A 15,566-nucleotide genomic window follows, 5' to 3' on the forward strand; every position below is an offset into this window, starting at 1 on the left:
CGTTGTGTCCTTGGGCAAGACACTTCACCTACCGCCTACTGGTGTTGGCCAGAGGGGCCGATGGCGCGATATGGCAGCCTCGCTTCTGTCAGTCTGCCCCAGGGCAGCTGTGGCTACAACTGTAGCTGCCTCCACCAGTGTGTGAGAGTGAATGAATAGTGGAATTGTAAAGCGCTTTGAGGGTCTCGAAAAGCGCTATATAAATGCAATCCATTATTATTATTATAACCTCTTCACTTGTATATAGGCCAAAACAAAACAACAGTCGCTTCAATACCCTTCAAGACCCTAAAATAATACAAACTGCTATTTTCCATGCAAACTATAACTAACTATGATAATTTACTAGCGGACAAAGCAATCACAAGGATGTTTTCAGTGCAGCATTGTCTTTGCAGCCAATTTCACCAAACCACAGGGAGCAACCTCCAGCAACCACTCAGCAGCCATCAGGAAATATTCATTTTCCTCTAGCGACCAGATGTTGCCAGGGGTTCACAGACTGGTTTTGATTTTGTTAGTAAGTAAGTAAAGAATTTTAATGCTCCATCCACTACATGTATGTTATACAGTCAGTTGTTGATTGTTTTACTATGTTGATGTATTGTCTACTTTGCTACCAGTCAATATTTTTGCAAGCATTCCCCATCATGAAGATGTGAAAATAAACCTTTTTAATGCCATTATATCGCCTTGATCCAGATTATTGCTGAATAAGAGATGAACTGATCTCACTTTCTGATGTTAATCAAGGACACTTTTAGACTCTAAAATTATTAACCTAGAAGCTCAGAAGTTCTGGGGGTAGTCATTTTTACTGACTGTTAAATACTTTCCCCTGGTCTATGGTTTTAAAAACATAAAACTGCAGAGTACAGGCCGAATGGCTAACCTTTAAACATTTCAGGTAGGTTTGGGTATTTGACAGTATGACAAAAGCTCCAAACTGAAAAAGAGCTGTTACTGGAAGGATGTTTGCTTCTGCTTTTTAAGTATCCTAGTATTCTTTGGTAGTGCAGGACTATATATATAAACCATTAACCTAGATATGTAAATATATTTCTCCCCCAATGTCATACCTAAGAGGTTTGTTCCTTCGATCTTCATCAGTCAACAGATTCGCCAACACAGCTGCTTATTGTGGGGTTTTTCTAACCAGGAGCAGCTCTAATATGTTTTTTCTTAACATTTTCAATGTTCTAAAACCTCTGGAAGCCTTCCACTTCATTGTTCTGCCCACTTTGAACTAAACACACCTGTGTAGCTTCTGTAAGTGTGGGTGTAAACCAGCACCTGTCCATAGAGAGCTGGGCGACGAGAGTGACATCTGTGTTGTCAGAGCTGGGTTTATACTCATAGTGCAGGAAGTAGAGGTGTGTTCGATGGACAGTGAATCGCTCTCGACGAAACTCGTAGCACGGATCATCTTCATCCAGCTCTGACAGTGTCTTCTGGAGCTGCAGATAGAGAAAGATAGGAAGAATAAGACAGATTATAGACCAGAGAGACAGAATCTCAACAACAACAAAAAAAACTAGACAAAACATGTATGTCACTGAGTGAAATAAGTATTTGATCCCCAAACAAAACATGTCTAGTACTTGATGGGGAAACCCTTTTTGCTGGTAATTCTCGTAGTTTGGACACATCTCAGGAGGGATTTTGTGTTACCAATGGTAGTCTTGGTGACTGTGAGCTGCATTCATCTGCCTTCAGATGATTAACAAGCTCCTCCTGTGTAGTTCTGGGCTCATCCACCACCTCACTCTTAACCATCCTCACCCTACGAGGCAAGATTTTGCAAGGGACTGTGGCTGCAAGGTGGTTGGTATCTATGGGAGTGGTAATCCCTGAACCATATGGTGGACAGAGGTGAAAGGAGCAATCAAGCTGAAGGAGGAGTCTTATCAGTGTTGGTTAATTCAATTCAGTTTTATTTATACTGTGCCAAGTCACAACAACAAGGCGCTTTGAATTGTAAGGTAAAGACCCTACAATAATAAAGAGAAAACCCCAAAAATCATACGATGAGAGTGGGAAGGAAAAACCTGGCATCACCAGGCTCAGGGAGGGTGACACGGTACTGTGAGGCCTGATTACTCAAGACAGGGAGCCAATGAAGAGATGCCAGTATAGGAAAAATATGCTCTCTGTCTATTCACCATCAGTACTTTTGGATTAACTGAAGGGAGTTTTTAAGACAACTTATAATAACAAATTACAATAATTCAGTCTAAAATTAATAAATGAATACACTAGTGTGTCAGTGTCACATGATTTTAGAGATCTTGCACAAATGAAGGAAAGCAGTCGCACATATTTGTATGTGCATTGAAGGACATATCCTGATCAAAAACGATACAAAGTTTCCTTTCAGTGTTACTGGAGGCCAAGGTAATGCCATCCAGCTTTGTAGTACAACACTCGTCAAAGGACAAGTGTTGTACTACAAAGCAAACAGGGATGACAGACTAAGGTTGGTGTTCCCACAGCAGCAGCGGGAGCAAGTTTTAAGATTGGGGCATATTATTCCACGGGTGGGGCATCTGGGAACTAAGAAGACAAGGGACCGAATTTCCAGCAGGTTCTATTGGCCAGGTATGAACAGAGAGGTTGAGGAGTTTTTCTTGCTCAATCTGTCAGCTGGCTGGTGATAAAAATGTCCCAAAATTTCCTTTAAAGCCTTTTCCTGTTATTGATGTTCCATTCAGTCGCATTGCAGTGTGGCCGCTAGAGTGAACCCAGGCAGGTAATCGCTATATATTAGTGGTTTGTGCCTACAGTACCAGATATCCAGAAGCATTTCCCCTTAGGGAAATTACAGCTAAACAGACAGCTTATGCTCTCTTGCAGGTTTTTTTCCCAGGTGGATACTCCATCTGAGATTTTGACGGATGATGGTTTTGAGTTTCTTTTACATACCCTGAGGCAGGTGTATAAGCTTTAAGGTATTAGCAGTATTTAGACCCCAAACAGATGGCTTGGTGGAGAGATACAATCGAACTCCGAAAGCAATGTTGAAGAATTTCATCTCAGCTGATGCTAAAGATTGGGACATGTGGCTTCCTGATTGGCTGTTCGCTTATAGGGAAGTGCCTCAAGCATGAACCGGCTTTTCACCTGCTCCTGTATGGCAGGCAGGTGAGAGGACCATTGGATGTTCTGCAGGAATCCTGGGTGAGGCCAAGGAAAGAGGTGACGAGCGTGTTGGACTACATTCTTCAGATGAGGGAGAAAATGGAGCAAAACACCAAATTGGTGAAGAGGCATATGCAGAGTACTGTTACAACAGGGCCGCAAGGGAGAGCTCGTTCAGCCAAGGACAGCAGGTACTCTTAATACTTCCTACTGCTGAAAACAAATTGTTGGCTAAATGGCAAAGTGCTGTGCTAAGAAAGCAGTTCAACAACTCATGAGATCCAGATGCCAGAGAGAAGAAATCCAAAACAAATTTCACATCAATCAGCTAAAGCAGGGGTGGGCAACTCCAGGCCTTGAGGGCCGGTGTCCTGCAGGTTTTAGATATCACCCTGGGTCAACACACCTGAATCAAATAATTAGTTCATTACCAGGCCTCTGGAGAACTACAACACATGCTGAGGAGGTAATTTAGCCATTTAAAGCAGCTGTGTTGGATCAAGGAAACATCTAAAACCTGCAGGACACTGGCCCTTGAGGCCTGGAGTTGCCCACCCCTGAGCTAAAGGAATGGAAAACCCAGAATAATCCAATCCAGCAGCAGTTGTTCATGCAAACTGTGGCTGAGGAGGATGATATCAATGAGGAATTTATACCTGTTGGGCTTAACTCTGCCTCTCTTGACCTCTCCCATCTCTCTGTAACTCAGCAGGAGAAGCTGCATGCCATTATTCCTGCCAAGTTATTTTTAAGAAGAAACCAGGGATGAGAAACCTTGTGGAGCCTGACATCTGCCTGAAAGAGAGTACACCAATATGGCAGAGAATGTACAGGATTGGAGTTTTGGAGAAGTAGGTAGCTCTGATATTGGATTTGGGGGTTACTGAGCCCCCAACCAGTGAATGGAGCAATCCTATTGTGATGGTAAAAGCTGTAATTGTAAAAGAAATTGAAATTTCGTTTAAACTCTGTTCCAGTGAAAATAAAAGCATTCTAAACTCAAATGGATTCCTTGGAAAGAAAAGTTTCACCATCTCCACCAATCCATGAATTAATTTGTTTTCAACTGACAGCATGGCAAGAGCATTTAACCTCTGCTGTCCCATGGTGTTGCATGTGAAGGTCTTAATTCTTTTCCACTTTATAATCACTTCTGCTGAATCAAGCAGAAGCTTTTCAATTTCTGGCAGTGACACTCTTTCAGATAAGGCATCCTGAAGGTTGTTCTCAATTAACTCGAGCAGAAACGAGTATTTCCTGTGTGCAACTCAAAGATACTGTACAGTGACTTCATCCTAATTTTGATCGCTCCTTCAAGTGTGACACTGGGAAATGATGTGACAAACTTCCTTCAGAGAATACAGTCCGTTATTCTCCGGAGGAAGTCGGACGGAATAAGGTGACCACTTTTGATAAATGTCTCCTGTACCTGCACGACACATTTAGTCCTCTTATTCTTTCTCTCTCAGTCAACCCACTCTCTCTAAAACTGTGTGTTTGACTGGATGATCATGGCCATTTTTACATATTGCTTTTCGAGGACATACATCATATTAAACTCTGGTGTCAGCATAGAAAAACTGTAGAACCTGTAAAAATGAAATAAAGCAAATAAACCTGCAAAAATAAAAAAAAATACTTCCAAATCAGAGAGTCTTGTTGACTGCTGAAGTGCCCACTCCTATCTATCTATTGCATCATCATAGGTTTGCACAATTAATTTATTCTTGCTATTTTATTGCTTGCGAGTCATTTTGTCCTTAACCTAAACGAATGCAACTTCACATGTGCTAAAAAGTTTCTGCACGTTATGATTCTAGCGAGAACAGACCTGTTGTCTGCTGTTTGCTGACTGTGAAGGTCAGTGGCACTTTTGCGTCAGTCTGAGCCACTGACTTTGATCATGAACATTATTACCGACATGTGAACAGCTGCTTTTGTGTCTGGCATGGTAGATAGACTGGTGCTTATGCTATATTCTCCTGCTCTGCCTTAGCTCTGAGCACTTTATACAACATGCCTCATTCAACCATCAAACAAGCCCTATCTATGCTGAGATTCTATAGTATATTTCACACTGTTTGTGTGCCGGGGATACAAGTTTCACCTGGTTGGAGTTTTGTTTAAGTAAATGTTTATCACTGTTGACAGTAGAGGGCAGCAGGGTGCCTGCTGTGGGACTGTTATGGCAAGACACACCTCTGTTCATTCTATTCTACAGATTAGTAATGGCTCCAAAAGCACAAAAACTTATTAATGAACACTGAAGATTATCCTCTGTTACTCCAGGCTATGTTTACAATGTCCAATATGTAACACTGTGCTTACTTGAGCTACTCTGGCTAAAATAAAAATTGCATAGATATGCTTCAAGCACAGGTAATGTCTTTTAACACAGAATCATTGTCATGGTCCTGGGTCATTTTGACCCAGTGTTCCTAGTTTTTCTTGTGTTTTTGTATTTTGTTAGTTCATTATTTATTCCATGGTTCCTAGGTTGTTCAGTTTAGTTTATTGGATTCCCCCCTTGTGTCTCTGCCCTCTGTGTCTCCCTCTGTGTCTGTGTTTATATTGTGGGGTGAGTTCTTGTGCCGTGGTTCCCTTCATGTTTTATTGTGTTAGGTTTTCCATGTTTCCCCAGCGTGTCGTGTCTGTGCTCTCCCTCGCTGTGATCTGCCTCTCCTCTACTCCCACATCATGTTTCCTGTTTTATTGTGAAGGTCCTGTGTTTTCATGTTTATTCTGTTCAGTCCAGTCGCCCCTGTCTCGTTATGGTTATTAGTGTCAGCTGTGTTCCTAGTGTGTTCTCACTTCCTTGTTATTCCTCTGTGAATTTAGGTCAGCGTCTCCCTCAGTTCTCTGTTGCGTCCTCCCTCATGGCTGCGTGTCTCTCCCTGTGTTTCCCCAGGGGTTCATATTCGTAGATTTTCCCAGTTTAGTTTTGTATTGCTCCCTCTGTTCCCAGCAATAAAACTGTATTTTGAATTCACGTTTTTCTTAAGTGAGTTTGCGTTTGAGTCCAATTCCTGGTTCACGACAATCCTGCTCTCTTAAAATGTAAAGATCAGATCACTTAGTTTTAGATTTTCTGTTCAGTGTTTGTATGTTAATTATACAAAGCAGGTCTGAAGTTATTCAGACCCCCCCCCCCCCAAACAAAACATTTAAATACTGTCAGTAGCCAACTTGACTGGGAACACGTAAAGCATAAAAGGAATATGAGTCATGTCAATAAAAACTTTAGGAAGTACAATACACATGGATATAGGTTTCTTCCTTCCTTGCCTCCCTCACCCTCAAAAGATGACTATCCCTCCCTGAGCCTGCTTCTGCTAGATCACAGGTGTCGAACTCCAGGCCTCGAGGGCCGGTGTCCTGCATGTTTTAGATGTGTCCTTGATCCAACACAGCTGATTTAAATGGCTAAATTATCACCTCAACATGTCTTGAAGTTCTCCAGAAGCCTGTTAATGAACTAATAATTTGATTCAGGTGTGTTGAAACAGGGTGATATCTAAAACCTGCGGGACACCGGCCCTCGAGGCCTGGAGTTCGACACACCTGTGCTAGATGTTTTCTCCTGTTAAAGAGCTAATGATAGGAATTCATAAAACCTGGCGCACACCTCAGAAGCAGTAAAGGCATCATGAGTGTAGGTGATGCAAAATGTCCATGTGCATCCACAATGCTAATGCTAATGTCTGACTAGCCAGCATACCCGGAACCTACCATGTCAGTAGTGATGGCCAAATGAAGCTTTCTGAAGCACTGAAGCTTGTATTGAAAAACGGTTCATTACTCGAAGCTTTTCAACACAGTCCTCTCTGGTGACATCTGGTGGCCAAAAATATGAAGAGCAGCTTGAATCCACAAAATAAAACCAACTGCTTCATTATGATTGCCCACTCTACAGAGTGGAATTCTGTCTGATATTGGGCCGCCGTTGTGTTGCTTTGAACGTGTATTTTTTGGTGGTTAAAAAAATGTTTTATTTGTTTAATAAATAATTTTGACCAGTAAACTCTCCTTGTTTAAACATGCACCATGGTGTGGTCTTTCTTTGCTTGTGACTTCTTGATGTTGGTAAATACAATAATTGAAAAATACCACGTTACATATATAATGTACAACACATTATGGAGTATGCTTCTGCTGTGAGGTCCTGCCTCCATGCACTTATGCAATTAATCGCTAGACGGGTGTATTTATAAATAATATTATATTAGGGAAATTTTCCCAGACATATTTTTGACCTGGGGGTAGAATTGATTGTGAAATGGAAATTGCTTATGAACTTGCAAATGAAAAACATGATGCATTTAAAGTAGCCCTTTTTCATTTTTATTTAAGAAGAGAATTTGTTCCACTGTGCGATGGCCGAACCTGTTCCTTTTCGTGGCGATAATTTCTCCTGCCTTAAGGAAAATCCCTTCACATGGCCCAGAGGAGGCTGGAGTGCAGAGAAACTGGTAGAGATGCAGTTATACAGTCTACCTGGGCCCCACCAACTATCAGCTAAAGAGAATAAATAAATTCAATTGCTGCACATTTGGCAGACTAACATTTTCAGATTAATTAAACAATAAAATATATATTTACAACATTACATGTAAAGAATCAAGTGGAAGTTTTTCTACCAAAGCAGTTAGGTTCTAAATGAAGCTTCGGACGTCACTGATCACGTGACTCTGGCCAAACGAATCAAGCTTCGACACAGTGCTTCTGAAGCAGTGTGTTGATTTTTTTGACACACGCACCGGAGCTTCAGCTTCAAGCGGGCCATCACTAATACAGAAATAATGTACTAGGCATAGCAGTTACATCAGGAGATGTAGAAACTCTCATGTATGTTGTCAATACCAAGTCAAGAGTTAAGAGAATTCCTGACTTATGTTTCAATTGATAAGAAATTTACTCTTTGTTCGCTACAAATGTAACTTGTTTCTAACTAAATGGATGATGGCAGTTTGAATCCCACAGTGGTTAAGCACCATCTCAAATAACTTCACTACACTGACAACAGAAACAGAAGCACAGAAGTTCCACATACATTCTCACTGTTGTGGTCAGCCTCACTGGGACAGCCGAACAGCTCTCGTCGCAGAAGGTTGCCATCGTACTCCAGAAAGGTAAGATAGAGATTCCGGAAGAATTCCACATGCTTGTTCTTTACTCGCAACTTCTTTGGAGAGTTCCAGTGGATCACCTGTTGAGGAGAACCACAAATGGGAGAGTGGTGAAGAAGCTTCTGGTATCATCAGGTTCTAAAGAATCAGAGCAATAAACCAAAACATTTACACTGCGCTTTGCCAAGAGTGCAGAACAAAGTTACTACTTGTTGTTAACACTTGTCTGTTATTTGGCTCAATACCTGGCAAAAATCATGAGAGAGCAGTGAAGAAAAGCCTCATTATACTGTTTGCTAAGATGTGAAATTACTTCACTCAGTGCTTTAGACAAAGGTGCCATTTCACTAACTGCACTTTTTTGCAGATTGATATAAATACGTTTCAGCAATGCCATTCAAGATGCTCAATTGTCACTTTCAGCAACTCAGTGTTTTGGCCAAGAACACTTTGTGGACATAGAATGAACTGCCAACAGTGCGAGGAGCACATGTAGCATTATCCAATGCAAGAAGATACATTATAGAAGAAACCACATGAAAGAATCCACAAAACTGCCAAAACATGTCTGAGGCTATTTACAGCATGGCTTCACTTTTGATTGGTAAGATCAAGAGCTTTTCCTAAAACTGATTCAGCAGAGTTTCTTAATGTCTTTGTTTAACGGTCTCAAAAGCACTGTGCTAGTGTGGAAAGTTAAATACGTCCAGTTATTTTCTATTACTTTTACTTGGATGACTAAAAACCTACACAGACCAGTGTGGTAAGAACAGTAACAGACCCTGTGCACGAGAAAATGCTAAGTTCCTGTTTTAAGACCGGATGTAGGCTTGTACATTTCTGGTAGCTTTACTTTGCGGTCAATCGCTACTGCGAAGGTGGACTCCAAAATCATGTCCGAAATACGAAAACGGAAAGATTACATTAAGTTACAAAGAGCAAAAGGTGTGCACACTCACCATTGCCGTGTCAGTAAAAATAAAATGATCAATTTTGACGTTTGAAGCGTGTAGATCGATTGGTTGTTTACATCACATCAGAAGACACATCGTCCACATTTAGAAGCACATCTCTGTATAGTGACAGTTCTTATGATTTAAACAGGAAAATGTCCAGCATTCAAACTACAGGTGAACAATAGTCAAAGCCAGATGTTTCCCCGTTATGTCGATATCAGTACACACCTACACAGCATGTCAACAAACCGTGAAAAAAAGCCACAGGATATAAAAAAATATGAATGATTGCTGGTAAGGGTCTCTATATGTTAGTATTTACGAAGGGTATGTTGTGACTTATCTTCACAATTACAGTGGTCCCTCGCTATAACGCGGTTCACCTTTTGCAGCTTCGCTGTTTCGCGGATTTTTTAGTGCAATTTTGCCTTTTTTTTAAAGCGCAGTGTGTACTGCGTTCTGATCGACTGCAGACCATTGTCGATCTCCGTGCTGTCTCTCCTGTCCAGTACAGAATCGCTACATCAATCGCTAGCAGTGTGACTCTGAAGTGCTGTACTGTATGTTTGTAAGTTTTCTCCTCAACAAAAACAATGCCGACGAAACGTTTTGCACCGTCATAGGCACCTGCGGTAGCACCCGAGAGGCAGAGGAAGATAACCATGGCACAAAAAACGTTGGACTTCTGGGACCATACGGCGCACCGAAGGTGCATTAAGCTTAAATGAAGCAATTAAGCTTACATTTAAATTCATTAGTTCTAAAATCCGTCATTATTATTTATAGGAAAACAAATATACTGTATGTTTACTTTTCAAATAAATGTTTGGACCTGAAAACAGTTTGATCTTTGGTTTCATTCTATAATACTGGACTTATTTTTCTACGAAGGTTTGAACTTTGAGAAGTTTAAACAAGAGAAAAGTGTGAAAATGTTCAATGCCTGTCTGAGAAAAGTGTATAAAGTGTGTAGTGAGGGGTTTTACAGCCTTAAAACATCTAAATAATTGTAAAAAAATAGTTGGCTACTTTGCGGATTTCACCTTGCTGGTTATTTTTAGAACACCGCGATAAACGAGAAACACTATATACAAATACTAAGAAATATAAAATTTGAATCCTTTTTCTATTTTGCCCTGAGGCGAGGGGGAAAATATCGACAAGTCGATGAACATCATCTACAGATATATTCGTTAAATGCTCAAGACATCTCGAGAAATGTAAATCGCCGCTTGATTCATTCATTTGGTTGACCTGTTTTTATAAAACCCGACCGTAAACAAGGTGCGAATATCACACCGGAAACGAAGCGCCTTACAGGAGTTTCCCCACCGGAAGTAGCATATGCTAAAGTGCACATAATCTATAGCTGCATGCTGGTGTTATTTTGGAGTTTAGAGGAGCAGTGAATCTAAAGAGCATGGTTAATGGCACTAACAACTAACATTAGAGTTTGTTTTGATCTCATTTTTTAATAGTACTCTTATGCAGGGTTTGAAATGTCTAGTTATTTGAAAAATAGAAAGTAAAATAAAGGATAGAAAGTGGGGAACACCTCCGAGCAGGTTCATATGTGTCTCAATAAATGTATAACGGGCTTATCAAGATCTCACCTTTAGGTCGGACACATCTTTATAGCACTTTTCGGAACGGGTGTGATCAGACAGCTGGACGTTCCAGAAGCAAGGCAGCTGATGAACCAGGAACGGGTTTTGTTTGATCACTGCGTTAAAGATATCCTGCAGACACAAAATCATATAAGATATGATATCCCCACACAAAAAACCCCCCACATATTTAGGTTGTCCATTCTTTAATCTGCTGAAAGAGATGTGTCTTCCTGAATGTTTTAAATGTGGTACAAATGCTTACTTAAAGACCTAAGTTGGAATCTGCTTTGTGAGTATTTTTCTGTGTTTAATTGATCGATTTAGATTTTTTACGTACATGAATCATTTTATCATCATCAGCAACCGGAGAGCTGGGAGGGATTACTACCTGCCTCGTGGTTTTATGTTTAATAAAAAGCAAGTGAAAAAGATATTCTGGAATCTTACTGGTCTGGGCCCAGTTTCATAGTTCTGACTCAGCCACCATCCTGTTAAGTGTGCTGTATGTATCCAGATGTTCATCCTTATACGGTCCATTTATACGTACACTCACTCTCATAAAGCGAAAAACTTGAAATTGCTTTGAGGAAATGAAGTCTGGTTACATCTGACAGATTTTTCTTTAACTTTGAGATTTTTGAAAACTCACAAAGCAAAAGCCTAAGTAGCAGCTTTAGCTTCCTAATGGGAAACATAAAAACTATTTAACCATGTAATGAATACTACAATAAAGTGGGCTGACAGTCCATGGAAGGAAGTCATATAGCAGAAGGCAGATGGAAAGCTGAAAGGAGCCTGCTCCTTTTCCAAACTGCCTACCTTGCGGGAATTTTACTTAATGAAGGTTTAATTTAACTCTCATAACCATACCTCTCATCTAGACAAGCTCTGAATAACTAAATGGAAAAAGGATAACTTCACAAAGCTCTCAGTGTTTGCCCTGTGACTGTTGGTGTGGAACAACTCAAAGAGTATGATAACATGTCTTTGTGACCACTGGCACATAGGTATGCCCAAGTGGACTGTGGAAACTGTGAAGACCACTAACATATACATGAAGAGTTCTATCATCCTGGCACAGGCACAATGCAGGACTCCAGTTATTTAGTATATTTAGTTTTGCAAAAGATCTAAACATTAAAGTTTCAGAGGAGAAAGAGTCTTATAAGTTTTATTTAGCTTGTAGGTGTCTTGAGTCAGCTGACAGTCACTGACAATCCAAGAGGAGAATGGATCTGCAGTAGCTGAAGCAAAAACTCAGGTGTGGCAGGAGCTCATTGGTATGGGCCATTAGGTCCCTGTACAACTGTAGTGAAAGCTCTCGATCCAGCAGTAAGTCGGACCCTTTGTTATCAATTCTGTTCCTAAATTTTATGACCAACATTTTTAGGTGAGGCAAGTGACTTTATAGGCAGTGACCTCCAGCTCCCACTGGGTGATTTGCAACCAAGTTTTAAAGCAAAAGAAATGAGAATTGCCCCCTCTAAATCTGACACGATTGTTCTCAGATGGCAAAGGGCTGCATGCAGCTAAGGGAGGAATCGCTGTTTATTTTGACGTCCTATTTACTGAGCGAAGAGTGAAGCAGGTCACTGACAAGTTGAGGGAGGATGTCTATAGATAGACAGCTGCCTCTGTAAGCTGGACCCAGATAAGCGTGAGAAAATGGATGAAGGTTAAAACTATATCTTTTGAGATACATTGTAAAGCTGGGCATACACTGTGCAATTTTGGCACATTTTGAGCCGATTTTTCAGTCGTGCGACCATTTTGGGGATCGGCCCGAGTTTCGCCTTAATCGTGTGTTGTGCATCGTGTAGGTCGTATATGTGGGGTAACAAGAAGCGATTAACACCTCACGACCAGCTCCCGATCAACAATCGTTTGGTCGTAAGAAAATCAAACATGTTTGAAATCCTGTCGCCCGTCGTGAGGGTGTCAACGCAGCCTCTCACACTGCGCACGCGCAAACACAGAAATGAAAGTGAAAAGACGGAGCAGCACGGCAGTGCAGCGTATGATGGAGGCACAACTTGTAGAACTTTGGAAAGCTCATCCGAGCCTTTTCGATGTGGCCTCACAAAATTATCACGACCACAACAACCGTGAAAATAGTTGGATTTACACTGCTGCTCAATCACAGCTGCCTGATCAATGTTTTTCATTAGCAATTTAGCAAAGTTGATGGTGGTGGTGTGTCTGTGTGAGTGAAAGACAGAGAGGGAGAGCGAGCGACAGAATTTCTGTTATAACCTTCATTTTATGGAGGCACAGTGTGAGCACTCAGGTCGCATCAGAGCATCGGGTCGTATAGTGTGAGACCCTGCATCGTGACCTATGAACTTCTAACCCCTGCGAGTCAATCGTACAGTTTGAGCAGGAGCTGAATCGCGCGACTGAAAAAATCGCACAGTGTTTGCTCAGCTTAAGACTAACGCCTGATTTAGACTTTTGCAGGCAACCTTTACCATTACGTGTTCATGTTCCAGTGTTTCAACTGTGATGTCAGCCAATTAAAAAAAAGAAAAATGCTGGTACTTTTCTCTCCCAGGTCCCTGCTCTTTGCTGTGGCCAGTGAATTTTTGGTGGTTTTCTTGGGGGGGAAAAAACAATAGTGGATCACTGACCTTCAGAACCATTTTCCAAAGGGGGGGAAACCCAACCTCTGACCCCAAAGGGGCCAGAGTTGATTTTGTTTTCCAGTAACTGCTGTGACATCATTTTGTTTTCAACAAATTAAAGAAACATTTGAACAGTTCAATCATCAATATCCAACATGTCATTTTTTTGTACAGTCTATAACCTTTATTGAGTGCAACATTTGATACTCATACTAATTATACACAACTGAAAATCTTTTTTTAATGACTTTTATTATAATGGCAGGTTTACCCACCAGTCCCGACTACCTTTTCCTGGTGATTTCATCCAGTACCAGAGTGAGATATTCCTATTCAGATTTTAACTGTCACTGAATGCAGAGTTGTCAAATTTAAAGGACATTTTTATATTGGTGCAGCACCATAATGCTGTGCTGTCAGTATATGAAAGCACAACAGGTTTATTTAATTATGTAAGTCCGAAAATACTACTTTCAAATACAGCTGTTTTCACAATTTAAATGACACAATTGTGATGTGAGCTATGACAGTGTGTGTGTGTGTGTGTGTGTGTGTGTGTGTGTGTGTGTTTGTGTGTGTTTGTGTGTGTGTGTGTGTGTGTGTGTGTGTGTGTGTGTGTGTGCGTGTGTCTTACCTGGTCTGCCAAGGAAGTGGACAGCATGCTCATTAGTTCCCTTTCTGCAGTCAGTCTCCACATCTGCTCCCATCTGAGCTTTCGCAGACGATCCAGGAAGGAGCACAGAAAACCCACCTGGTAAATGCACACACATGCTCCAAACACACACACACACACACACACACACACACACACACACACACACACACACACCACACAAACACACACACACACACACACACAAAAGCACCACATAAATAAAAATAAAGACTGTGATTGCTCTAGCTGTTCTTAAGGAACGCCAGCTCTTCCTTAAGACCAGCTAGACGCAGTGCCAGAAGTGCTGTTTCTCATTCACATTTTCTCATTTTGTTTCCTTTCTTAAATTCAGTCATCTAGACTTTACTTTACACAGCTAACATGCTAAAAGCAGGTTATAAGGTACTCACCAGTGTTAAAGCCTCTGCCCAGTGCTGGCCAGGGTCGATGGTTCTTCCACAGGTTCCCCAGATACCAGTCACTCTGGTTCTCTACCAGACCTAGAACTTGCTGGCCTGCCACACACATACATATCATGACTGTTCTCACTTGTTTTTTGTTTTTTTTTGTCTCAAACAAGCACCTTTTTATCTCCACAACCTTCAATTCATTCAACTCTAACCTGCTGCACAGTGGCTGCAATGTCATTAGTAATTACTGATTTGTAGTATTTTGAGGAAAAAAAATAAAGGCATTTCATAAGGGATGAGGACAAAACATCATGATTATATTGGGAGGAATAACTGTATGCCACAGTCCTGGATCTGGTGACCCAGTGTTTGTGTTTTTTGATTTATATAATATAATATTCTTTGATTATTGTTATTCATGGTTTTGGTTATCTTTATTTCTTAGGTTCATAGTGATCTTAGTTCTTCCTCAACTTTTATCTAGCCTGCGTATAGTCGGTGTTCCTTGTTTCATGTCAAGACACCCTTGTCTCTATGTTCTGCATTTCCTGTGTCTCCCTAGTCAGTCGTGTCTCCATGTCTCAGCCTCAAGTCTGCATCTTTGTGAATGTCTCATGTTTTCTGTCTCATTTTGTTAGATTAGCTCCAGCTGTGTTCCCACCTGTTTCCCATCCTCTCGTTACCCCTCTGTGTATTTAAGGTTTGCTGCTGAATGGACTGTGTATCTCCCCTGATGGTTCTACTTTCCCCATCTCATGTCGGTATTTTGCTATGAGCCTATGTTTTAGTTTCTTCCCAGTTTAGGCTTTGTAGTTTATTCGTTGTCTCTTTTCACGTTGCATTTGTGTCCTGTTCCGCTGCTAATAAAGGCTCACTTTCGGTTTAAGTCCGTCCAAAGCGTCTGCATTTGGGTCCAATGTCTCTCTACTCCGAGTTCAGCAAGACTTTGAAAGGACGTATGTAGATTGTTTAGATAAGAGAATTTATAGAAACAATCTGCTCGTTTCTAGAGCGGGTTGATTGCATCATTTGAGAAAGTGTTTCAATAGC

General features: G+C 41.0%; 1 protein-coding gene across 1 annotated transcript in view; it reads right to left on the minus strand.

Annotated features, from left to right (window-relative positions):
• Positions 1-14,186, minus strand: part of LOC121811910 (LARGE xylosyl- and glucuronyltransferase 1) — a 19,762-nt gene extending 5,576 nt beyond the window's left edge. Inside the window, exons 1-4 of the mRNA XM_042227800.1 lie at positions 14,086-14,186; positions 10,834-10,959; positions 8,189-8,344; positions 1,294-1,457 (exon numbers count right to left, since the gene is read on the minus strand). Coding sequence (XP_042083734.1) covers positions 1,294-1,457; positions 8,189-8,344; positions 10,834-10,959; positions 14,086-14,148 — 509 coding nt within the window. The 5' untranslated portion in view covers positions 14,149-14,186. The remainder of the gene's footprint in view (positions 1-1,293; positions 1,458-8,188; positions 8,345-10,833; positions 10,960-14,085) is intronic.
• Between the last annotated feature and the right edge of the window lie 1,380 nt (positions 14,187-15,566).

This window comes from Haplochromis burtoni, unplaced genomic scaffold (assembly GCF_018398535.1).
Source record: "Haplochromis burtoni strain Fernald_Lab_line unplaced genomic scaffold, NCSU_Asbu1 Contig_281, whole genome shotgun sequence".
Classification (NCBI taxonomy): domain Eukaryota; kingdom Metazoa; phylum Chordata; class Actinopteri; order Cichliformes; family Cichlidae; genus Haplochromis; species Haplochromis burtoni.